The sequence below is a fragment of the Rattus norvegicus genome, chromosome 2 (genome assembly GCF_036323735.1).
Source record: "Rattus norvegicus strain BN/NHsdMcwi chromosome 2, GRCr8, whole genome shotgun sequence".
In the NCBI taxonomy this organism is placed as follows: Eukaryota; Metazoa; Chordata; class Mammalia; order Rodentia; family Muridae; genus Rattus; species Rattus norvegicus.
Genome location: NC_086020.1, coordinates 174,237,794 through 174,264,646, shown reverse-complemented (window position 1 = coordinate 174,264,646; position 26,853 = coordinate 174,237,794). Strand labels below are relative to the sequence as shown.

General features: G+C 38.8%; 2 protein-coding genes across 6 annotated transcripts in view; one reads left to right on the top strand and one right to left on the bottom strand.

The window, feature by feature from the left end:
- Positions 1–26,853, bottom strand: part of Lrba (LPS responsive beige-like anchor protein) — a 581,207-nt gene that overhangs the window by 235,890 nt on the left and 318,464 nt on the right. For all 5 annotated transcript variants that reach the window (XM_039102651.2, XM_039102649.2, XM_039102652.2 and 2 more), the window contains 2 exons: positions 25,527–25,673; positions 22,892–23,028 (listed from right to left, as the gene is read on the bottom strand). In XM_039102651.2, coding sequence (XP_038958579.1) covers positions 22,892–23,028; positions 25,527–25,673 — 284 coding nt within the window. The remainder of the gene's footprint in view (positions 1–22,891; positions 23,029–25,526; positions 25,674–26,853) is intronic.
- Mab21l2 (mab-21 like 2) lies at positions 17,027–20,109 on the top strand. Its single transcript, NM_001109391.2, has one exon. The coding sequence runs from the start codon at positions 17,985–17,987 to the stop codon at positions 19,062–19,064; it is 1,080 nt and encodes a 359-aa protein (NP_001102861.1). The 5' UTR covers positions 17,027–17,984; the 3' UTR covers positions 19,065–20,109.

The following is a 26,853-nucleotide window of genomic DNA, read 5'->3' as shown; positions in this document are numbered from 1 at the left end:
AAATATGGGTAAATATACTTGTTTTAGAAATAGTGTAGAATCCTTAGGCATACAATTATTGTGCTAAATAGCAATCTACCAATGTCTACCCCAAACATACACATGGAAGGTCCTCCTATCTATGTTTTAGAAGGTAACATCGTCTCTATGGGATCATTTGACAAGAGCGTTCTGCCACATACCTATTACTACTTTCTAGCCACTGTAAATGGCCTAGCACCCATTACCTCAGCACCGTGGACTATCCATCAGTCCCCACTGCTCTTTCCCACTTGGTCTCCCTTGTAACTCTTCTATTAGCTTTGCTCATATGATGCCTCCGGAGCCTCTTGGCTCTTGCATAAGATTAGCCTTAAATGCACAAAGCTACTCAACATCTTTTCTCCTTGTCTACAAATCTACCTATCAGCATATAATATTCTGCGCATCTCAGTCCTCTTCATTGTTGCTGAATGTCAATGGTTGTCTTCCAAGGACATTTCTTTCCCATTTGTTATTGGAATGTTGTTAAATTCTTCTGTCAAAGACCATATATATATATATATATGTATATATATATATATATATATATATTTTTTTTTTTTACTCTATCTGTGAACAAGACTAGGACAGCAGCAGAGATAATCGGACGCACACCCCTATACATAGCTATGATAAATGACTATGCAAGTACCTTTTGTTTTGTGTACACACAGGGAACTTCCTGGAACCCTTCTGTTTATGTCCTTAGAAACTGTCTAAAGGATGGGGGTATAGAGATATCACTTAATGTCCTCTTGAAACTTAGAGCAAATAGGACTGCCATGGTAGCTCCAACCTGTAACCCAAGCACTGGAGGACTGAAGCAGGAGTACTGCTGGAACAGTTATGAGTTTATTTTCAAAAGTTTAAACTTCATGGTCAATTTATATATAAGCCTAAATACAAAGACCTTTGTAGCCTAATAAAAATAAGACATGCAAATACATATTATATGATGGCGAGAATGCCTTACACCATTCATATATCCTATGCTAGATTAGTAGTATATGCAACACACATATGAGTGTGCACATGTGTATTTGTGTGTTTGTGTGTGTACCCTGAAATGAAACAACTCTCCTGTTTTCTAGAGTTGTCATTTTCCATGCCAAAGTACAAGGTGAGTCCAATGGGATTCTGGCTTATTAATTTAATATATAAAGGACTTCCCAAAATTTGGTAAAACTGTATAATTTAAGATATGTTTCTTAAAGATACATAGTGCAAACTACATCTAAATATGATGAGTAACAAGGGAAATGAAAACCTACCAAACATGACTATTCATACACTTTCAATGTTTCCATCTTTTGCTCAGATGTGTTAAGTATGTGTAAAGTCAAAACATGGTGGTACGTTTATCATCTTTCTTCATTTAAACTATATTGTAAAGCATTTTTAAAAATTAACATTCTAACTATGAAATGATACAGCTGAAATTCTCCACAAGAAATAATTAAAGAGAGACTCACATGGCACTTTCATGAGCTTTGAAAATTAAGTTATAATATTGGAATTTTACTGAAAGATTCAAAGGTTAAAGGAAACTTCTGAATGAATTAAACATGGTATAGTAAAACACAATAGGAAAAAGGTTTGTTTTCAATGAACTACTTTAGATTCTTACTGAACTGTTTTCTAAATTAACAGTTCTATTTAAATATTTAGATGACTTTTTTAGATGAATCCTAATGTTAAACATTAAATAAGAATTGATAGCTGACAGCAGATTCAGATTTAAATGTTTTCACCACAGAATGTTTTGCAGCACCCTATATAAACATTATAGACTGTTTCTAAAAGTGTAAGTAAGTATAACTTGGTCTTTAATTAGTGAGAAACTATTATATAATCAAAACATATGGAAATGAGCCTATAAAATATACCAAGTATTTCAGCACTTGCAAAATTACACCTCATAAATTGTACCATGCAGAAACTGAATTCAGTTTACTTCTAGAGAATGCTATATTTGTTAGACTGCTTCCTCTTCTACAGCATGGTGGCTTCAGTTTTGTACAAAGCCTCAGTAAAAATCACAATGTTTCCCAAGTATGAAAACATATCACTTTATTAACTCTATTTCAATCCAAGAAAGAGCCAAATTAAAATTTCAAGTTTTTATCTTATAATTTGCTATACATTGCTTGAGAAATGTCTAAAATTATTTTCTAAAACTTACCTAAGGATGGCAATTGTCAAGCTCCCTAAATCTCTCAGTGTTATCTGATTATGTCATAAAATTTCAGAGTAAAATGCCATGATTTTGTACATCTCTTAGGGAAATTAATGGGACTAGGGATGGTTATACTTTTCCAAAGGACCCGGCAGGCAGGAAGAGTGCAAAGAGCTCCAGAACTGCAGTGGATAGAGAGGGCAGGGGAAAGGGTGACAAGATGGGATTGAGGGGAAAGATGAGAGGGAAAAGGGGAAATGAGAGAATGGAGATAGGAAAAAAGAGAGAGCACAGAAAGGAGAGAGAAGAGTGAAGCAAGAAGAGGGCAGGAGAGAGGGATAAAGGAAGAGCGAGAAAGAAGGGAGAGTGCTGGCCATGGGGGGGTCACACCTGTAATCAGGACTGAGAATCCAGAAGAGGGTGGATCTCTGAGAGTTCCAATCAGTGTGGTCTACATACATATCAGGGCTGTGTAAAAAGACTCTGTCTCAAACAAATCAACAGACAACAAAAAAGCAGGGAGGCCGGGGACAGGGAACAAGAAGAGGAAAAGGAGAGCAGGCCATGGTGAGGAAGGATTTGGAGTTTCTCGTGAACACAAGTTGGTATACAAGGGAAGTCATTTCAGCTGTGAGGGGGCAGAAATTAATAGCATGAACTACTGCAGAGATGATGTCCTAAAGAAAATAGAATGGTAGTGACAATATATCCATAAAACTGAGATGGCTTTAAATAAATCTACAAGACATGTCTTGGTACCTCCTCCTTTTAAATCAAAATAATATCTGAGTTGGTTTCCGAGTAACTACATAATGAAAGGATTTAGATATAACTCAATACAGACTCATTGAGAAGATTCTGACGAAGTGTTTAGAATACTGCATGGCACAAAACAAGAGCACAATTAGCAGTATGTTGATCATCTTATTTCAGTGGAGCTCAGAAACATGTTCTCATTTCTCTACAAACATCACATTGATTACTGGAATGTGGTAGCAGAACTCTTGGACAGAGGACAACATCACAATTACTAGGGTCTGTAGGCATTCATTAAGCATGTGCTACGTACTTAGTCATGAAGTGCTACCAAGTGCTAAAAGCGCTGCTTTCCATATTCAAAACATAATACACAGAAGGAATACACAGTAAGATAGTGGAGATAGCAAAAGTTGAAATATATGGTGCTGAGTTGTTTGAGATTAATAATACCTAGGATAGTACAAATAATAGTTCTTTGTGGGACACATGACAGCATAAAGAAAAGACAAGGATTTCAGAATAGCAGCCAGTAGAAAATATGCTTATTTAATTCAATTCCCCTTTATAAAACCCTATAAACAGCATATAAGCATGAATGCTGCAGAACAATTTAATACTACTGAGTCACTTAAATTTTTTTCTTTAAAAAGTTTTGCATGGGGCTGGGAGATGGCTCAGTGGTTAAGAGCACCGACTGCTCTTCCTGAGGTCCTGAGTTCAAATCCCAGCAACCACATGGTGGCTCACAACCATCTGTAATGAGCTCTGATGGCCTCTTCTGGTGTGTCCGAAGACAGCTACAGTGTACTCATATACAATAAATAAATCTTTAAAAAAAAGTTTTGCATGTATGTTTGTGTACCACATGTGTACCTGGTGCCCATGGGGGCCAAAAGAGGTATCAGATCCTATGAAACTATAGTCATAGGCAATTGTAAGTCACCATGTGGGTGCTGAGAATTGAACCTGGATCCTCTAGAAGATCAAGCAGAGCTCTTAACCTCTGAGCCATCTCTCCAGCTCCCCTCTTTTATCTTTTATTTCTAATACCTTCTCAGAAAACTATAAAAGCCCACTATCTGGCAAATCATAGATGAAGTCCTTAGGCCACTATAGATACCTGTGTCCTGGTTCAGTGAGGTAACCCTTAATGTAGATAACTCTAGGAGAAAATCAACCAAGCTTATTTTACCAGCACTACTTACTAACAACTGTGCAAGCTGTTTTCTTATTATAGGTTAAAAGTTGACGACTGTATCACATATTTGAATAAATTAAATTTTCACATTTTTCAATACATATATTGTCAAAGGCACACATTAGTAAAATTTACCTTGATTTGCCCTGTTCACTAAAAATCTGTCCAATAAAAAACTAAAATTCTATACTTGTATATGAGTTCTCAGATTTAAATTATCCTGTGGTTCTGTCACAGTATCAAAAACAAAACAATGAGAGATGGTTAGGAAAAGAAGAGGTGTAAAGATAATTCTGAGGTAGATTTGGATCATAATACAAGGCAATCCTAGACTGAAAGTCCACAATCTCGGTCACGTTACTCCATCTCCCCTCAGCCATTATCTGCACCTGTACAGAGATGACAACAAAATCTTACCTCAGAGTGCGAGTGAGAATCTACCAATTAATGGCAGGAAAAACACTTACTAGTGGGTCTACAATGGGAGGAATGTTCATACACTATTATTTCAGGAGAATGTTGCCAAGATCTGGTCAGTGAATAACATGCTCTAATAAAAAACAAATATATATGAAAGAAGGCTGTCTGCAGAATAAAGGATGTCAAGTAGCCGCAGAGTCAACAGAAGAGTAATCTGTGTGCTTAAGATAGGAGGTAAGGCAGAGTGAGAATAAATATTTGTTTAAATAAGCACATGAAGGGAAAGAACATTTTTACCAAAATTTAGATAGCTTCTAATTACTTTAAATTGCCTTAAAGTGCCTTAAAAGAATGATATTAATAAGCAATAGCATGCCACTTCTAGTATAGAGCATGGATCCCCATCCATAGAGTGTTCAGCTTGCATAAGTCACAGCTGATTGGACACAGTCCCTATGGGCATGCCATTTCATCCAGACTGGACGGTTCATTAGTCATAATTACTATAACTGTACAGCAGAGACTGCAGTTTTATCTCATCAGACATCTCTGATCAAGCTGCTTCAATTCTGCTTCATCAGCATGTGAAGTTACATTATCAGAGCTTTTTATTTTCCGATTGGTAATTAACACAGATTATGCTTTTTATCAAAACATGTATTTGGCCTTTACATTTAATAGCCAGGGCCCTGATCTGACCACAGTTTGACCTCTGGCATTACAAAAGCACCTAAACAACATGAATCATCAGATAAAATTCAGACTGTTGTAGCAGAAATTAAACAAAGAAAAGAACTGACCTGTGTTAAAAAGCATAAGCTGATTGCACTTATCGAAATCAAGACTAACATTCTTTGCTTCTTATTAAGCATTAAATTGCACACCAGAAGAACACATCATACATATTTATTATGTTGCACTGTCACTTCTCAAGACTCATAGCACAATTAGTGTTTCTCCCAAACTGCATGCTACATAAAGAAATTTCCTATGAAGCTTGAAGACAAAGTAATGTAAAAGACTGTTCAGAAAGGTGAAAGAACAGACGGAGAACAGATTTCATTGCATACTAAAGTGTAACACGCTCATTCAAGAAAAGAAAATGTTGCCAAAACATAGTTCAAATGTAGCATACTGAATGAAACCGATGTGTCAGGACTTTTCCCTCTTCCAATTTCTTTCAGAGAACAATAGGGGACTAAAAGGCCCAGCTCACTATCTTCATGTGAAAGTGTTCCCACTATAGGACGCGTGAACAATCATAACCGACAGTTACAGGCAGGCACTGAGGCTGCAAAAATCCCAGAGTAATTAGTGTTGTCTGAATGCAATGACATCTGTGTTCTCATGGTTCTTGAGACATGTCAGCCAATAAGCTGTATATGAAATAATATGACAAGCATTCCAAATGCCCTTCTAAAAGGTCTTATACATGGGGAGCAGCTGAAGAAATAACACATGTCATCTTCTTTTGTAACCAATATATTTAAGATTAAAAGATCTAAAAAGATTTTTTTGAGTCATTCACTCCCCTTTTGTAGAGCATTTGTTCAGGATACAGTAATGTGCTATGAAAAGAATCTGCTTCTTTTCAAAACTTTCTTAATGTCTGTGACCCTGTGCAAGGTTGTATACAGCCCATTTCTATCAGTGACAAAATCAGGAATCTTATCATTCAGATATCTATACATGACCTAAAACGACCCACTGGCACCGTATATAAAGTAGCTTGCAATCTGTGGTAAATGCCTTAGGATTATGTTTACTTTTTTTCTTTAATAATGAGAGGTCAGTTTGCTTGTATGAAGAAGTCTTTGTTTTCGGACACCGAAGGCTTTGCTTTAATGGTGCCTATTGCTAAGCCCTCTCTCTCCAGGCTGCAGCAGTGTGTTTGAGCATGCACTTGCTCCAAGAAAGACATTAGTCATCATTAACAGAACCACTGACACCGACTCTAAGTGCCTCTCCACAATGACCAAGTGGCAATCATCTCTCTCTTACACTGTCACTGCTGGTTAGGACTGTCTTCCATGAAAATTTAATTTGTTCCCTTTCTGCAGCTTTTTATTCATTCCAAAATAAAAAAAAAAACCTAATATATTCAAGAAGGTTACACATGTAGTGTAAGAAGTTCTACATCTAATGATACAGAAATTCTAAGGCTCTCAGGCTTAATTTTTTACTTTAGCTAGGAAAATACTAAGTCAATAGTTTATAAACAGCAGCCAAAAAAAGAAAAATAAAGTGATGATCTCCAAAGGAACCTTACATTAAGAATCTATAAGCCCGAAAAGGTGGTTAACTCAAGGGATTTGAATAAGACTTCTCTAATATTAGGTTCATAATCCTAAAGCTTCTTAAAACACTTCTGGTAACCATCATTCACAAGTTAATTTTGTCTATATCTTAAAGACAAACCAGGATAGAAAGCTCGCACAGACATGTCACTATCAACTTAAGAAAATACTTTTATGTACCAATACCTTTGCTGTGTGATGCCTACTGGTTAGTGTTTCCTTTAAAAGGGATTTATGGTTGCTGGGGACAAACGGGAGTGATTCATGTGGCTATGCAGGGTACTCCAGGACTAGATGATGCTACAGATTAAACTGGGGTCTGTAGAATGTCACAGTGTTAAACAAGGTATCATAACGATAAGTTATTTAAGAAAGTTTAAAAAAACATTTACTTTTCTGTCTTATTTCAGTTTGTTTAAAGTTTGTAGAAATGTAAACATGTGATAATTTACAAAGATCCTGGAACAAGCCCAGCTCCTAGCTATAAATATTATATTCTTTTATATTGCTTATGTATTGAAACAAAACAGATTGGTTTAAATACATCAAAATTAGAATAAATCAAGCTTTAGACAAAAGTTTTACATATTTGGGGTCACATGAATAAGAATTGTATCTTCCTGAAATGTAACTATCTAACATGAAATGCTTTAAAAGCAAAAATTAATCCACTTCTTTCTAAATTTAAAAATAATCATAACTCATCAAACTTGAACAATTAGATGACCCTCTAATCCTTATGTTTTACTATGGGAAATAATTTTAAAGGTTAAATAGCAAGCACTCAGCTGCATTTACAATGATTCAACTCTCCCCTCTCCCACCTCGTTTGTAATTGGACTTCAATGAAAACTTCAAAAAATTAGGAATTTTAATGTATTTGGAAACACAATGCTTAATAATTAAATTCGGTGGCAGAACAATCATCAAAGAATAAAGTACTAGTCTAAAATAAAAGCAAAACCATATAACCTAACTTAACTATCTTTTTAGACTATGCTTAGAAACACTTGGGTCATTTTTATCTTTAAGAATATGATTCTGATACTGAAAGTCATTAAAACCAGGTTTCAATTTTCAGAGTTCCACAAAAACATCCAAATCAAAACGTAAACCTCAAATGGTTACTGTCCCATAACTGCTTCCTACATTGCTGAATCTTATACATGTTCAAGAAAAGAAGTTTAGCTCTGTAACTTCCATTCCTCAACCTAAACCTCCCAGTCACTTGTCAGTTAAGGGTTGGGCGATTTATTGACCGCCTCTGGATGCATACTGTCAGTGCTGAAGGAAATATGAGGGAAGGTTGTCGCTACTGTTCTGGAGCTCATTGATAATGACATACCTGCCTCTGTCACCCATTACCCATACTACAAACTACTTAGACCTAACTGAAAAATCAATAGCCTACTTGCACTGGTTCCTGTGGCTGCCTCCTTTGATTGTCAGCTCCTGTCTAGGGTCAGCACTTACATGAAAGGGGCTGTGACTGCCTGATGCTTTCAGGACAACCTAACGATATGAAACTAGCCAACAGAACAGTAAATTCTGTCTCCCTGCCCTCCTCATCAATTAGGCTTTGACTAGGCTTGCCTGTAGAAACCTGACCTTTTAAGTTTAGGTGAATATGGACTAGCTGAACACACCATTGCCCTCAGCACTGAGCCAGGAAATCTACTGACAGGTTAAACAAAACAGAAGGTTGTAACTGTCATAATTTGCATTGCACTTTCACGCCAACAAGGGTGTTATCAGTGGGGGCAAGCCCTGGAACACACAACTCCAGCACCCTTAAGCCACACTACTCATAAATTTTCAAGTGAAGCGAGATAAAACATAAATTCACAAACAGCAATGTATTTCTCATCTCTTGGTCTTTTAGGTTTGCACTTTGCAAACCCACAGAGTACCCATCAACAGCTCTCCTGGTGGCCACCTGGCACTCCTAAATGCACTGATGAAGGCCTTCAAATGAACCTAATAAGAAACTGAACTACTCAGCCATGCCCACTTAAGTGTTGTATCAGAGAGCACTACAGCCAATCACAATCAGCCAACATTAGGCTGCTGAGCTATGTCTGAAAATGAGGACAAGTAGATAACAACATCGTTTTTCTTGCATCACTTTGCACCCTACCAAACTATCCACATGCTTAGGCAAGCAAGGAATTGCATATGTGAGAGGAAGTGTTGAATTTATTTCCTACCATGATTCTCTGATACAGCATCTTTTACAGTTTGAGAGAAAACTAGGAACATCTGTAAAAATCAAAGATGTTAACACATTTAAGCCTGTCAAATCTTCTGACGAAAACAAGTGAAGAGCATGGGAAAGTATACAAATTTCCTTCTTTAAGGACACGTGTGAGAATCACTGCCCAGCTTGGGTACATATTTTAATAAATGACGAACTTAAAAAAGCATAGCCTCATGAAGCAATTTCTCTAGGAAGACATATTTTTAAATTAATGGTAAACTTGAAATCCTTTGGCTTCAAAACTGTTTACAAAACACACATCTTCATGAAGACATCTAAACTCTGAACTCCTTCGTTACTTAGGAAAAGGTCCCTCCCAGTCAATGCTCACACCTTTAAACACATCTTTATAAGAACACACAGCATGCTTCATTGCAATGGTCCAGGTTTTACAAACAGCATCCTTAAAAGCTCTCTCATGCTGCTCCTTTGTTGACTTTCCCAACTGTCTGCAATCTAAAAAGTTTTTTAAAGTGGTCTGAAAAAAATCATCTATGGTTTTTCTCTTAAAAACTTTCACAACCCTATGCCACTACAGTACTGAAAGTCAAAATTTTCACTGAAAGTATCTGCTTAAAGTAAACTCACCGAAGTTCACCAAGAACTTCTATTACACTATTTGCTGCTAGGTCAGACAGATACAAGAGATCACTTAATCCAAACCTCCCGTTTTAAAACTGGAAATAGCTTACTGTGGTCTGCATATTTGCATTCCCAGTACATGGGAGGCTGAGGCAGGGGGAAAGTCTGAGGCAAGTCTGAGGTAAGCAGTGAGACCCCATCTTACAAACAGACTTTTAGGAAATGGGTAGAGACTGTGACTAGAGGGGTCACCCAGACAGCTTTTGCTCCTGAAGCTGATCTTCGCTGCTAGCACTCACAGAGCATCCCTTTATTGTATGGATGCAATAGGCTATGTGACAGCAACAACCACACACTTAAAAATATCTCTTTGTATTGATCATTAATATTTACAAAAAGTTTTGGATAGATTTCGGAAAATGCTGAAAAATTTTAGAGCATGTAACAAAAAGTTACTATACACAAATAAATGTGAGGGCTGGAGGAGCTGTTGAGTCTGCTGGGACCCTCCTGACCTCACTGGTGATTAACTATGCATCTGGTGGCCTTGCGGGTCCTCTGTGTGCACCTAGCTGATAGCAAAGTGAAAGGGCATGGACAGTGTCTGCCCCCAGCAAGCAAATCACCGAGAAGCAGTCGGAGCCACAGATCAAAGATTCTCCACTTTATCTACACTGATTTAAACCACTAACTTTTAGGAGAATAAGAGAATGAGTCTTTAGGATCCAAAGATAACACGAGAGGATAGAAAGGGAGAACTCAGAGAAGAAACAGACAGGCAGAATCGGATACCCATGGGCCACAGCAGCGGTTTTGTGTCCCTGCTGCATTCAGATGGCTGTAGGAAAATGTTTCCCTTCCCTAGACCATCAAGCATTATTTCATTTCTACAACACACATGTCTCACGACCTTCTCTCGTTGCTTAGCTACTGTAAGAAATCAGAGAAACCAGTCTCTGCGCTATCACTTTTACTCTAACCTAAAATATCTAAAGGAAGATTAGATTTTAACATTTTAATTAATGCATTGCACATTCACTAAAAATGTTCTGTTATCTTGGGGAATATTAGTAAAAGACTACTGCTAACAAGGACAGAAGGAATCCTATAAGACCACTGACCAGTATAAGCTATATAAACTGGCTAGATTTCCTAACATAATAAAAAACATACTAATATGATTTGCTTATCTAGTGCTATCAAATGTAGGTCCTCAAAAATATTACATCTGACCTAAGAGAAATGCAGAGCAAACTTTAAAGCTGTATGTATTGAACTAAGTATACTTCAGTAATGCGAAGTCTTCATCACTTAACTCATTCATATCTTCCACTAACATCTGATACTAAGCAATAATGGGCAGCAGGAATGTAGGAATAGCATCAAGACTCCAGGACATATGCCATATACAATGCACTTAAACTGTAGCATTTTCATAAACATATCACACCTTTAAGCCATAAAATCAACTTTTTGTTTTCTTTGTTATTAAATTTAGTATGGACTAATCCTGGGTTGTCCGTTATCTTCTGAAATGACACTGCTGTCCAGAAAGCAATCTATATATTATATGCTCAGCTTTAGCAACTCTCAGACTTGGACCTACGACTTGACTTCTTTCCTTTGAGATGATCGTAAAAGCCAAAGGTTTAAAGCCAAAGATATTTGGCATGTAAAGTTTAATATTTTATGCGCAGTACAGTTCTAATTGGTTCAAATTTTTGTTTAAACAAGGAAAGAAACAGGTAGTAACAGAAAGAAAGGTATTCAACTTTTCAGAATAGATGCTAATATACGGGAAGAAAGAAAATAAATAACTAAAAAGAAGTGTACCTTTACAATGAGAGGAAGCTAAATGATTTCTAATGTTAAAAAACATAGATGGCAATGCATTAAATTCAAATCTTGCCAAGTTTGCTTCTGTGTTCATACTTTACTCCAAGCTCTTGTACAATGGTTTTACCTCAGTGAGGCAAAGGCCGTTTCCATTTGCCAAGCAGAAGTTTCCTACTTTAGTACAGTGTATCTCAGTGAAATTAAATTATGTATCGTTTAATATGGCACACAATTGCATAGCTATTCCTCAACTTGGGAGAAAACGTATTATATTTTCAACCTTCTCATCTTACTAAATGATGCCAGGATTATTAATAGACTAGTCTAATCTGAGAAAATATCACACTAATGTAAGCAGTATAATGGACGGTATATTTAAAACTCAGTATGTCCACCAAACAATACCCATAAAAAGTACATAAAACTGCTGTGTTTCAGTACCTTCCACAGGTTTGCTGTGAAAAGGCTAAGCTGTAACTTCACCTGACAGAGCACTACCTTCAGTTGACACTGTTTAAATACAAACAATACCCCTGGGTTACCTACCAATCGAGAGATGCCAGGATCTTCTGTTGTCTGAAGCTATTTTGTAAAACAATGAAGCTTGGCCATTTAAAATAATTAATAAACAATAAAAATGAAGCACTCAAAGCAAGTATTCAATAACTGGGTATTACAAATTAATTCCAGAGTAGTAATTATCACTACCTTACAAACATTCTGAAGAAAACTTGAGAGTTTTGGAAAATCACTTCAGTTGACAGAGAATGACATATAACAGTAATAAGGAAGACCAAAAAATAGTAAAATTGTTAGCTCTCTTGAACATACTTAATTTCTTCAAAATTCCATCAAACCAAGTCTTGAGTAATCTACTTCCTCTCCAGCTTTTACTGGTAACTTTTAAAATCAGAGAAGAATTTTCATTTCTGAAATTATATTTTGACCACAATATTGTAAATTTGTTTTCCAAAAATCAAGTATTTTTGTAATTATATCAATTAATTCAACATATAAAGACTAAAATTGAGTCACTGTATAAATAGATTGTTCAAATTACACCAGAAACTAAGAATAATACACAGGTGAAAACAGTACTTTGCATTCTGAAAAGTGTAAGTACTTCAGAGACTTCTTAAAAAGAAAATAACTTAATTATTTCCTGAATGTTTCTAAAATGCTTTCAGGAAATGGAGATCATATCATTTAAAGCCTGTGTACTCCTTGTAAAGACTGTCAGACTACTGTATAATATTTCTATACACCATAAAATACATACCTTTTAAGTCTCACTAATCTGATAAAGTAAAAAAAAAATGCCCTGAAGTTTAATCTCATAAACATATCTTTAAGAAAAGATCACCACAGAATAAAACAGTTTAAGGATTCTGTGCTCAGTGCAAATGTAAACAGGATTGTAACTGTCAGACACACAGAAGCCCTGACTTCAGCCTCCTTAGCTCTGGCTGAACTGTTACAGCAGTCTCCCAGGTCCACAGTTGCCCTGTATCAACAGCTTCCTCAGCCATGCAGGGATGTATGAAAATGACACTCAAAAGGGCATTAGCTTGCTCTTTTCTCCCAGACTGTTTTCTCCTAAATGGAATGCAGGCTTCTTTCTCAAAGCACTTAAGCTAAGGCTAAGTCAATGCTAACAGAAAATATAACTGAATTCTCTATGGAAGTTTCATAAATGGGTTATTTGCTACATTTCAAGAAAGCTTTGAAAAAAAGTCCAAGCCCAAAATTGTTTCAGATAAAATACTATAAGGTTAATTCTCTAGCCTAATTGCCTATTATTCCCAACTGGAAGAATTTTCTGTTGAGGTACTCGGTCGCCTGGCTCACCAACCTGATCACAGCACTCCTCTCCATACTCAAGTCCTGACACTAATTTTAACTGTAAAAAAATCCCTCAGGGGGTTGGGGATTTAGCTCAGTGGTAGAGCGCTTGCCTAGGAAGCGCAAGGCCCTGGGTTCGGTCCCCAGCTCCGAAAAAAAGAACCAAAAAAAAAAAAAAATCCCTCAGGTTTAAATACAGTTAACATTTTTTTCAAGTAGTTTGTATAAGTAGGTAACTTTTTAATTTCCAAATTAGAGCTCACATTGGTTTTGATGAAGAAGGGTATACTTCCCTATGTTTATTTAATTATGATCAGTAAATGTAAGATGTAATAAGGAGTAACATGCTTCTGACTGCTTTCTGGACCTGAAATATCCACATATCTCAAAAGCTAGTGGAGTAATTGCTTTAACCCGACTCAATTTTTAAAGAAACACAGACTAGTGTTTTAAACATGCACATATTATAGTTTATAGTTACTAAAAACATGCCCACCTCAATACATTTCTAGATGTCCCGATTGTAATGATAGAAATGTTAGGCCCAGAGATGTCTGAAGGTTCTGCATTACCCATAATCCAAGGGGGGGGGACCACCCTGCATGCCCTCCTTCCTTCCAGGAATGTCTTGCAGCCAGCCAGCCCAACACCACAGTTCTGGGCAGAAGCATGCTGTATTGGCACTGCCTAAACCAAACAAACAAGATGTTTAACAGTCAAATAAAATGTCCTGCAGTCTCCCTAATGAATTTGTCAGGGACCATCAGATTTCACTCCCCCTCCTTTGCCTCATTAACTCAAGTATGATGAGACGGATTATAACAAGAGAATACAGATCAATCGGTCTGAAGACTTGAAGTGGCTTTTAGCCTCTAGAGTTTCTTTCTCTCTCAGTCTCCTTAATAGAACACCGCATCTCCTGCAGAAGGAGCTGCCACTTCGTTTTAACACACCATCAAGGAGCTGCTGATGGACTTCTACACCAACATACATAAAAAGCAGAGGTGACAGGGGCTCTTCAATTATAGCCTCCTCAGATACCGTTTCCCCCTTCAATTATTCAAGTAGGGATAGGAGCCGCAAACAGCAGAAGCTGCTCTCAGCCAAGGCAGTGGAGAGATGTAAGGGGGAGGGGTGCAGTGTTTGCTGGAAGTGTTTAAGTTTATTGCTCGAATGATGTTTCTAATTAGCACCACAGCAATAAATTAAAGTCGCCTTTGTTTAACTGATTTATTATTTACTAGAGCATCTACCTTAGACAGGGTAAATTGGTAATGAATTGTTTTTAAATCAAAACATTTGTAACGTTTTATCATCCTTGCCTCTAGGAAGAGTGGAGAAACAGTGGACAAGGGTGTGAGGAAACTTGCTCAGGCTGGCAGAGGTGAATGCAGTAGGCGTGCATGTCCTGAAGCTTGGAGACAGCTTGTGTGGCAGGCAGAGCTGGGACAGCCAGCATCACAAGGGCTCCCACAGGCATCTCTGGTGGCATCACTGGTGGCAGGCAGAGCTGGGACAGCCAGCATCACAAGGGCTCCCACAGGCATCTCTGGCCACATGCATGCTGCAGACCTGGCCCCTGGAGGATGTGGAGCAACTCTGCACCTGGGCCTTGCCACCAGTACCCCCTCAGAACTGCCTGTGGGATTTGTTCCAAGCTTCTTTTCCCTAAGGTCCCATACTCCATGGGAGTGCACCCCTCTAGCCTGTAACACCTCCAAGACAGGGACTATAGAATGCGCTAGTTACCGGGCTTCTTGGCATGGTCTGGGTCCTGCAGCACCAAAGCCTTCCTGACCAGCAGTTTCCCGCCGGTTGCAGCTAGCAGCCTAGTAGCGCCTTCACTCCTAGGAACGCCCATGAAACTACTGTCCCGGAGGCTCAAAGATGCTTAGTTTGCAAGATTCTTCCCAACTCCTCGCTACTTAGAACAGCCCCTAAGCGATAAACCCCACTTGATTTAAAAAAAAAAAAAAAAAGGAAAGAAAAGAAAAGAAAAAAGAAAGGAGCTTTAGCATAAAGGTGGGGGCGGGTCAACTCTCCAGCCCTGTGGACAATCAAAGACTAAGAACGACGACGGAAGGGGTAGGGATCCATGCGTCTCACGCCAAGTAGAAAGAAACATTAGCTTTCCCGGGAGCAACTGAATTCAGGATCTGGTAGGTTTCAAAAATGCAAGTCAAGCTTTCTTACAGGGTTTTACAAAAGATATACCTAGAATTTTTTGCAAATCGGGCTAAAGATTTTATTTCCCCCATGCATAACCTATGGCTTAAATATTACCTGCCAAATCAAACTAAAAATAGCCCTTAACTACCTGAGTGTATTAAAACGACTGAGAAGCCTGACATCTTAAATTCTGAGATAAACTCCCAGTAGCAAGTCAATCACCTTGCAGCAGCCCTTGTTTTTCCAAAAGTCCTACAAGGCAACACGCACACAGCTTGTTAAGGAAATACATATCCTAAGGAACAAGAGTGAGCGAGTTTCAGTGGGATGCAGGAGAGGAGGAAGGCCATCTGGGTAATCAATAACAGGAAAGTTATAGATTTTTGTCCCAGTCAACTCCTTTGAAAGCAAGAATCAATTATGAAAATAAAAATATTCTAAATTAGTACTGCCCAAGAATATGTTCACAATTAAAGTCACAGTATTAAAAAATTAAGAAAACTTAATTCAGGTTCATTTTTTCTTTCATTCATTTTAAGTCTTAACTATTCTGGTAGCTTATTTTAATTAACACGTGTAACCAAAAGGAGTATGCTAATATACATTTACATTGTTTCTCAAAACTCTCATATTTTCTCTCTAGTCATTGGTTAGTTCTTGTAACAGTAAAATAATGACACAAAGATATCTAAATCTTAAGTATGAAGTAAGGATCAAACAACATATCTGGACTAGTTTTTGCCCCGTTCTGTATGTTTAACAGCATATGGAAATTACTAACAAGAGATTTATGGTTATAGACGGTCGTCCTATACCGTCCTTTACACATGCACAGCAATTGCTCCAGCTCCTGGCAACAACGGGATGGAAGGGAAAGGAGAAGGAAGGCTGTACTGAAGGGGGGGGGGGGGAGAGACCAAAACCCTACAAAACTTAAGTCCTTTTCCAAGTTCCCCTTCCTGCTCTCATTTGCCTTCAAGCCAAGACAGTTTGTTAGAGTCTGCACCTTCTGCAGACTGTTCAGAGAATTAAAAACAAAAGTGAACTCGCTGAAACCACAACTACTTTCCAGGCATTGATTCAGCCATACCCAGAGAAGAATCCCTCCTGTAAAGACTCTCCTCCTCTTCATTGCAACTGGTAAGAAAAGAGGATAAAAAGAAGATGGGACTATTAAACGAGTGAAAGCATTTGACTTCTGTCTTGTCCTATTTTCTTACCCCCACCCTTCCCCTTTATCAAGTGCAGTGTGGTGGCTGCTGTGGTTCCAAGCCTGTTTCCCTCTCTCTCTCTCTCTCTCTCTCTCTCTCTCTCTCTCTCTCTCTCTCTCGGATTGGCTAAAGCACTGACAGCTTGCATAGGGATTGTAGGAACTGAAGCTCCACCCCCTAACGATGGTCCAGAACCATTCATAAACTGAGAAAGAGAGAGAGAGAGAGAGAGAGAGAGAGAGAGAGAGAGAGAGAGGTGGGGGGGGGGGGCAGGTATCGGAGGATAGGAGGGTGAAGTAGAGACTGCACACGAAACCCAGAGGAGAGGAAAACCCAGACCAGAGGAAAAACGGACTCCTTAGAACTGCACACCAGATACAACGTAAGCAAGGACTTAGTCACACTAAAATAGATTTTGCTAGGGCCAAAAGTATAAATAACGAGGCAGAAAAGAATATCAAACAACTTGCAGCAGTTTGCACCTAGAGAAAGGCAGGAAGAACCCCCCACAAACAAACCAACCCAATCCAAACAACGCCTCCAGTAGGAAGCCAGGAAAACTGCTACGACACAACCCCCTAAGAAGAGAGGAGACCAGCACGCTGAGACCGCGGGGCGTCTGCAAACCTCAGAGTGTGCTGCGGCCTGAGCTCTACTTCGCTGCTCTCGGGCATTAATTACATCCTTCACTTTCCTTTTGGGGGAGGGTAAGGAAGGCATCACCTACGCTGAGTGAAGACGTCCAATCTTCGAGGGAGAAGTTTCAGAATGAACCACTGAATGTTTTGTTCTTATTTTTAAATTTACTTTGGCACTTATAAGACTTCATTTCCAGATAATCTGGGCAATCGTGGCTGCTGCGGACATCTAAGCCTAGCCTCTTGGTAACCTAATTTTTTTTCTTTCTCTCACAATTTCATCCATCTTCCCCGCACAAGGAGAGGCTCGTCTTCATTTCTGCAGGTACTCCCCCCCCCCCAATATTATTCTTTCTAATTTTCTGCGGACGAAAGAAAAAAATTCCAAAGAGGGGCAAAAAGGCCAGCCGGCTATATCATCTGCCGGTCAGCCCAGGTAAAAAACAAGAGTGAAATTGGGGCTTCGGGGGGGAACGCACACACCTTTCAACAGCCGCAGGGCCACCACCAGTGCGTGAGCCTTGGATCCCTCAACGTATTGCGAGACGCCGGTGTACAGCCCGGACCTGTGCCCCAACATGATCGCCGCTCAGGCCAAGCTGGTTTACCAGCTCAATAAATACTACACCGAGCGCTGCCAGGCGCGCAAGGCTGCGATCGCCAAGACCATCCGAGAAGTCTGCAAGGTAGTGTCGGATGTGCTGAAGGAAGTGGAAGTGCAGGAGCCGCGCTTCATCAGCTCTCTGAGCGAGATTGACGCCCGCTACGAAGGGCTGGAAGTCATCTCTCCCACCGAGTTCGAGGTGGTACTCTACCTCAACCAAATGGGAGTCTTCAACTTCGTGGACGACGGATCTCTGCCCGGCTGCGCAGTGCTCAAACTAAGCGATGGGCGGAAGCGGAGCATGTCTCTTTGGGTCGAGTTCATCACAGCGTCTGGTTACCTCTCTGCACGCAAGATCCGCTCGCGTTTCCAGACATTGGTAGCCCAGGCGGTGGACAAGTGCAGCTACCGGGACGTGGTCAAGATGATCGCCGACACTAGCGAGGTCAAGTTGCGCATCAGGGAGCGCTACGTGGTGCAAATCACCCCAGCGTTCAAGTGCACCGGGATCTGGCCTCGCAGCGCGGCACAGTGGCCTATGCCCCACATCCCCTGGCCCGGCCCCAATCGGGTGGCGGAGGTCAAGGCCGAAGGGTTCAACTTGCTCTCCAAGGAGTGCTACTCGCTGACTGGCAAGCAGAGCTCCGCAGAAAGCGACGCCTGGGTGCTGCAGTTCGGTGAGGCTGAGAACCGCTTGCTGATGGGCGGCTGTAGAAACAAGTGCCTCTCCGTGCTGAAGACGCTGCGGGACCGCCACCTGGAGCTGCCGGGCCAGCCGCTCAATAACTACCACATGAAGACGCTGCTGCTGTACGAGTGCGAGAAACACCCGAGGGAAACGGACTGGGACGAGGCTTGCCTGGGCGACCGTCTGAACGGCATCCTGCTACAGCTCATCTCTTGCCTGCAATGCCGCCGCTGCCCTCACTACTTTTTGCCCAACCTCGACCTCTTCCAGGGCAAGCCCCACTCGGCCCTGGAGAGCGCTGCCAAGCAGACCTGGAGATTGGCCAGGGAAATCCTCACCAATCCCAAAAGCTTGGACAAACTATAGAGTGCTGCCGACTGCGTGGAAAGCAACACAAATGGGCATGCTCTCTCAGAACACTCAACAACAGCAAAAACTCGAAAGACAAACTTTTATGTAAGTCACCTGAAAGAACAGGAGTAGGCAGAAGACATCCTAATTAAGAAGCAAACAAAAGAGGGCAAACCAACCAAAAAAAAAAAAATTCACATTCTTGCACAAAAATGATCGTTTTCCTTCCAAACAATGTGAATTTAAAAGATCGCACAAAAGAAGCAATCCGGCTTTGCCAACACAAAATGAAACCCAAGGTACATTTTTCAAATCAATGTATAGTAGCTTCCCCTCTTTTCCTTTCTTTACACCCGCCCCTCCTTGTTTTGGGTTGCTTGAATGATTGTCACCAAGTGAAAATAATTATTTAACTATATGTGAAATTTCTTTTTACACAGTTTTACTGATGTGAAATGTGTCTCAGTGCCAATGTCAATGTGCCCCTGCCTCCTCCTTTTGCACCTCTAACCCCCGCCCTAAAAATGTCTTGTTGAAACCAGTAAACCAGTAATAAAAATATTACTTTACATTGTAATTGGTTGCTTGCGGACTGTTCTTGAATGAAGGCAGATGAGATCACTTTCTAACTTACAAGATGTGAACTTGAACTAAATGCAGGAAGCTTCCATTTGAACTCTGATTTGCAAAGTTTAAAATACAGCAAATTCTGGAGAATTAAATAAATAAATTGCTCCTAAAATTCTCAGTAAAAAAGTAAAAGAAGGATTTTACTCAATATAACATATATTTGTTCTGTAGATTTTAACAGCAATATTTGAAAAAAGAAAACAGTGTGAAACAATATATTGTTAATCCTAAAATTTAAAATAATTTAACAAAAAAGCCTTTTAAAAGCTTTTCCACATTATATCAGGATATTTTTTAATGCTGTAGGTCTTAAAAATCTAGTTAAAAAATGTTTTCAAAGAATGAAGTCATTTCATGTTCTTTCTTCAACTCTTTGTTCTTTTTAAGTTTCAACTAATAATAATAAATTAGCAAGTAAATAAACGATACCAAAAATAATAAAATAGTCACTGCAATATTTCTCTCCTCTAGCAAATGGCAATAGGAGCAATTCAGATTTATAACTACTTTTTTAATGATTTAGTTATGAGTGCAATAAACATGATTACTTTAATAAAATATCAAAAATTATTTTGAATCTACACATACATAAATAAAGGTCTTAGAACTAATTTATGACCTAAATAATTACTCTAAAAATTTATAAATAGGAAAATACCTTCCATATTCTGCTTTCTCAGGTAACAATCTCATAGACTCATTTCAATGTTTCACTCTGATAAAATTTCTTTTATATACAATAAAGTAACTGTTTGGAATAAAAAATAATTGGTAAAACTGAAACTATCCTAAATCAACTGGTCTGTTTGCTTCCTGCCCAAAGGGAAAGATTGGATCATGTGAGGCAAAGGAACACCACTACCAATATTTAAATTTTATTCTTTAAATTAATCTTTTTTAATGTTTTTTTAATCTATAAGTAAGACATAGAAGAAAAAGCAGTTCACTGATGAGAAGTCTGGGTGGGGGAGGGCATGTGGTGCTAATAGCAGGAGGACTAAGATTACTGAGCCATAGGAAGCTCCTCAGGCTCTGAAGCACCCGGTCACTTGACAGAAGCTCTAGGCTGCCCTGGGAAAAGTAAGTCTGTGTCAAAAATATAAGCTTAGGTGCTACCTACTCTGAAAATACCTCTGACCTTTCAATATACATAGTGTGTGTGTGTGTGTGTGTGTGTGTGTGTGTGTGTGTGTGTGTCTTCTTGGAAAAATAAAAACAAACTCATTAATTCGGTGCACTCACTAATTATTTTAAATAATAAAACAATTTATCCTCTTAAGAAAAAGGTATGAATTTTAAGGACATTTTCAAAGGAATATATTTGGAAATATAAAGCAACAGCTACTCAGAAGTGTACACAAATCATTTAAGGCACAGCATTTGGTTTAAAAGGTTAAAATGCTTTCTTAGAAAATGACTAATTCACTCAAAAAAGTATTTCTACCGTGAAACAGCACTTTTTCCAACTAGTTTACAAAAAAGTTATTAAGTATCGACAAGAAAAAAATTCCCAATTTGATATCTTCCCATCCTTATTTAATGCAAGTTTTAAAAAGGTTTTTAATGTTAAAAAATGTTGTAAGAAAAGTTGGTATTCACAATAAAAAATATCTCTAGCATTAATGTCGATATTAAATCAGAGATTCTATCAATAATTTGCTGAAGTTAATTTCAAATATGTTAATATCTGGAGAACTAGGTAGGTCAAAGTACAAGACAAATTTCATGATTAAGGTAAAATGTCGTATGTTTTATAAGCAACAGGGAAAGAAAGCTAATTTAATTATGCTACAGAGAGATGAGGAAAACTTGAAAGCTACAGTTTCCTATAAAAGAACAAGTCACTTCAAAGAACCTGTTCTCAGAGACTAACAAAGATCTTAATTTTGAAAAAAAGTTCTTAAACACCATTGATCAGATTTTGGACTTTAAACTACGTCTGTCCCAAAAGTATAGTAAACTATTCTGAACGAAGTCTCAGTCTCTCTGAAGTTCTGAAGCCTCAGGAATCAAAGAGTTTAAGTAATTTTGGTAGCCTTTCATAATGAATTTATAACATATTTTCAGACACTGAAGCCATGAGACATAGTACAAAACATTTCTAGGTGATAAAATTTCAGAATTCAAGTTTTCTCTGTACTGGATTCACTGGTTCATCTAACTGCAAACATGCAGTTCTCTCATGGCTTTCTTTTTATGTGGTTCAGCAGTTCTCCCTGAATACAGACGGTGATATGGAAACAAAGTACTTAAAGCAAGCATGTCTAAGACAAGAAATGATTTCTCTGTAAAGCTCAACAAAATTATAATATTTCTTCTCAAAAGTTTTTTAGAAGTACTTCCAAATTATGAAGATTTCATAATTCCACATGATTCCAAAACCAAAAAGACTACCAGTAAATAGAATATGTGCATACTATATACACAAACAATATATATATATATATATATATATGCGCCAGTAAAATTAATTATTCCATTTTAAACCACTACTCTTTCTACAGGACACTTACTTGATTATTTTTCAATAAACTGCTTCCTCTAGAACAAATTATACCACTTACGTTCATAAAATCAACATTATTTTGGCTTTATGACTGTGTTAAAAAACAGAAATGTTTCTAGGCAAAGTAAAATTGCTGTGGTCTGAAAAGTAATCAAAATACCTTTGAGAGGGGAAATTACATTTTCATTTAAGAATAGGAAATTATACAGTGCCTTGTAAAAGCTACCACAGGTAATGGGAAACAGAGGATCACACTCTGGCAGAGTAAGCTGGGTGCACCAAATAGTAAGCCATGGGGACAAAGCAAGGATAAGGATATATTGGTGTTATATCCAGAAAATATAAGGGCTAAACCTAACAATTCTACTCTCAAGCTCACTGAATTTTTGTTGCTTAATTCGCCTTGGACCCTTTCAGGCAGAATATATTTATAGACAATGTTCCCTGAGGTCTCTTCCCCCGAAGAACTAATGATAAATGCAATTAAGTGGAAATTGTTTTTGAATTTAAATGAACGTCAGTAATCTAACAAGATGGTAAAAGAGTCTTAAGGTAAAACTGGTAACTGCCTTTTAGTAAGCAGAGGCAGTTCTTGGAGAGCTTTAAACTAAGCTCACGAGATTTTTACCAATTCCAATCTTAAATTGTAGGACACACTATCCCATAATAACAAAATAAATAACCTCTTCCCTCCCCGTCTTCTCACCTTTGGGTCAATTTTCTTGAAGTTGGGATCCTCTTCATCCACCTCAAAATACAGTTCAGAGGAGGTGACAGAGAGAGTGCCTTTTACAACAACAGAGGGGGCCACCAGCTGAGCTGGTGTGCTTAGGCTAACAGGACCTGCCAGGAGAAAAAGATAAGTCATGTAAGTTACATCAAATTTTTTAAAACTCAAATTTGACCAAAAATAGCATTTAATTTTGAAAATTCGTGCTTCTAAGTACATCACTGACCTCTATGCTTCTCTGTTCTGTCCAAGCAAAATCCATCTCTGAAGATGTAAACTTGGGGTTCTCATACCATAAGATTTATAACAGGCAGCTAACGATCACAGTAAGCTAAGACACAATTATCTTACAGAGACTGTGTAAAATGTTGGTCTAATCTCTAGGTAAGAAGGAGGCACTGCCTCAATAAGTACATCCACGTTCCATTTAGAAAGCCAGCCTCAGGCTACCAACAACTCGGAATAACAACCAGGAGCAAGGAGGCCTCCATAGGCTTCCAAGGCCAGAGGTGACTTTAGAGCTTGGCTGAGACATGAACACAGAAAAGACTAGCTTTGCGGGAAGTGTCTGGAAATCCAGATAAACCATCTTCTGTGATAAAAATTCTTCACCAGTTTTATACAAAATCTCTTCTATGGTAACTTCTCCTATACAAGACTGGTAAAAATATTTCTTCTTGAAGTATTCTTTCCACTGCTAAATGTTGCTCAGTGCCTCCAAATCTAATATCAGTGTAGTTCAGGGACTCTGGGAGTAAACAGCTGGAGGGTGGGTTTCCAAGTGAATGAATTTTTATTGGAATAATCAAATCTCCAAAGGGCTTATCAAAGAGACAAATCAGACTGCTAGTGAAAACAATAGATGCACTATAGACAGACCAGCTTACCGTGCGTAAGAGCTCACCCTAAGATAAGGGATGGAAATAATTATATAACACATATATACTTAGAGATGGATTCAGAATGAATTTGAAATTCTACAATTCCTTATTGTACAAATCCTATATTTAAAAAAAAAAAAAAACCAGCCAGAGAGAAGAGTGGCGTTTGTAATTCTGAATTAATACAGTGGCTATAAACACGGTGCACCTATTCAGGTAATCAATGGATGAATAAGTGTTTCAAAATTCAGATGAATTGACACTTCCATCGATTGTTTGAAGTGTGCTGGTCCTTAATCTCACATCAATCTTAATGTGTGCCAGTCGGACAATAGAAGGGATGCTCTGCAGAGATCAGAGCAGGTTTTGCCCTCTATCCCCAATGTACAAATGCATTGTGTTTGCAGATGGGGAGCAGATAGCTTCAGAACAGCCGTGATTTCCCAAAGCTCATCCCTGTAAATGGATGAAATAGGCAGCTATGTGTTCTTTTGCTGTCTCCTCTTGCCCTCTGTACATTAGCATGTAATCCTGAGAAGAAATAACATTTTTTCAATCATTCTCAGACATTCAATTACAGGGTAAGCAGACAGCTGCAGAAGCTGAGGCAGCCTAGGTTCTACAGAAGACCCCTGACAATTTCCACTTCATTTCTAACCCACACCACTTTATTAGTGTGGATTACTTCTTAATCCCATTGCCATTGTCGAGATTATATAATTAAACTCCCTTTCACCTCTATTACTGTGAGAACATATCGTTAGTCATAAGAATAGGGGTAAAGTAAAACAGGAGATGGGTAAGTATATGTAAAGGAAAATACCAGAACAACAGTATCCTCCTTAACCCCATTCCCACTATAGACCTCTTAACAAATGCACTCCAATTAATTTTATGCTACGTTGAGAGGTTTACGGTCATCAAACACGGTAATCAGCCTCCGGCTTTGTTTTCATTTTGCATGGTAGCACGAGGTTGGAGGTAGAGTGCCAAATAAAAGCTTTCAAATGCCTAGTTTCTTAAATTCATTGCAATAAAAACCATGTAATTTTCACATACAGAAACTATGTGTTTTTTCAAATTTTCCTCAAGAAACAATAATATAATAATAATAGCAATAGTGAAAAAAACAGTCACAGACAATAAAGATAAAAAGCCATCTGTGGATGACTGAAACTTCAAGCTAAACAAGTTGAATTTTTTTCCCACAAGAAAAATAAAACCGAGAATCTCCTAAATATAAATCAAAATTCCTATACTGGAAAAATGTGTGGCTCCCAGGGAATTTTTGAGGCTCAGGTTTTGAGTGACTTACTTGTATATTCAATATTTTCCTAAAAGTCTAAGTTTAAAGCAAACTGTGTCCAAGCTTTGTTTACAAAACAATTGGCAATATTTCATTTATAATCCTCATTTTATAGAGTATGGCAACTTCCAAAGGCTGCATGAAGCAATTCATGTTGTAGCTGCTTTTAATATTTTTTTTTGTTTCAATGGAAATTATATATAAAAGAAAAAGATCAGGAAGATCAGAGGGCTGGGAAGAAGAAAAAAATAAGAGCAATTATAGAAGATGAAGGGAGGAACATTGGGAAGAACAAAACCAATTTCTAGTTAATATAATTGTGGACGTAGGCTTGGTAGTCCCAGTGGTCACAGCTGAAAAAGTAAGTAATTAGATGCTCATTGTCCCAGAGCCAGCTGAAATATCTGCGCAGCCATTGAATTACCGGCAAGATTCTCTAAATCTTTCTCATCCACGGATGACAGAGTATCGTCGTCGCCTTCCAGGAGGGCCTCGTTTTCAGAGTTCTGATTTCCTAAAGCCTGACTCTTGATGGACTGTTTTCCTTTAGCAAGGATGTCTTCATCTGCAGCTGAAATGAAAAGGAAACAAAGCTGTCCATCAGCCCTGGAGAAACACTCTGGCAGAGGGGTAGGGCTGCAGAAAGGGTAGGTAGCCAGAGATGGCCAATCTTTTATACAGTCACCCACAGTGGGTAAAGTGACCGGGATGGCACACACGCTCCTTCTGACAAACTCGATTCCCCAAGCTAGTGTAATGTTACCCTGAACAAGCACCCTAATCCCATTAAATCTGACCCTTGCACTGCTCACCCAGCCATTTATTTACTTATAGTTAGGGCAGGAAAGGATTCCAAAGCAGCGCCCCTCCCCCACAATTTGTTCCTTAGTGGGAAAAAAATCAGAACCTAGTCTAAGAAACAATGCTTATTTAACATGGAAAAATAATGAGTAGCCATTCGTTTCACTGAATATATTACACTGGCGTGTATTTGGAAAGGGTCGGTGAGTGTCCAGAAGAGTGGTCAGAGCTTGGGGACAAACACGAGCCAATGAGGATGAAGGCCCAAACCCCAAAGCCCTATGGGATACTAATAAAAGTTCCAGCAGAAGCATTCTGTTCTTCATTCCCCACTCCTGCCCAGGGCCCTCTCCCACATTTTCACACATCCTCCCCTGCCCGCAACACTAACACAAATATTGAGAGGGAGGCATTGTAAGCAAGGAAGCAGAGGCTCCTCACTCCCTCCTCTGCTGTTTAAACTAAAGGGCCAAGACACCCCGGGGGCAATCATAACAGAACAGTAGGCTGAGAGGCTTCTGGGCAAAGAGCCTCCAGTGGCCTCAGGGCTAGGCAACAAGGCCAGGGAAGGAGGGGCAATGGAACCAAAGAAAAGAGCCAGCTTGCAGCTGGAAGGCGAGCACCAGAACCCCAACTTACTCTCCAGCGCCACTCTGGTGCTTCGGGCGGGCAGTTTTCTCAGGGAAAAGAAGACAAGCAGCTAGGGCTTGTTAGAAAAGCTCAAGAAATGGTGTTTCTTTCCTAACCTTCAATTTCTTTGAATGGTGCTACAGAAGGGAAAGTTCAGGAAGCGGTTTCCAGCAAGAAATACCCCGGGAGGTGAAGCACCTGATCCACCCAGGCGGGAGCTATTGATGTGGAAATCCGATGGTTAAGCTTTTTGTCCCTCAACAGTTTCTGCCCAGAATTAAGGTTCAAACCCAAAAAAAAGAATAAAGCCTGAATTTAGA

Bases quoted from the DNA above. Each gene is read 5' to 3' on its own strand.
- Mab21l2 (NM_001109391.2), top strand. From the start codon at position 17,985: ATGATCGCCGCTCAGGCCAAGCTGGTTTACCAGCTCAATAAATACTAC.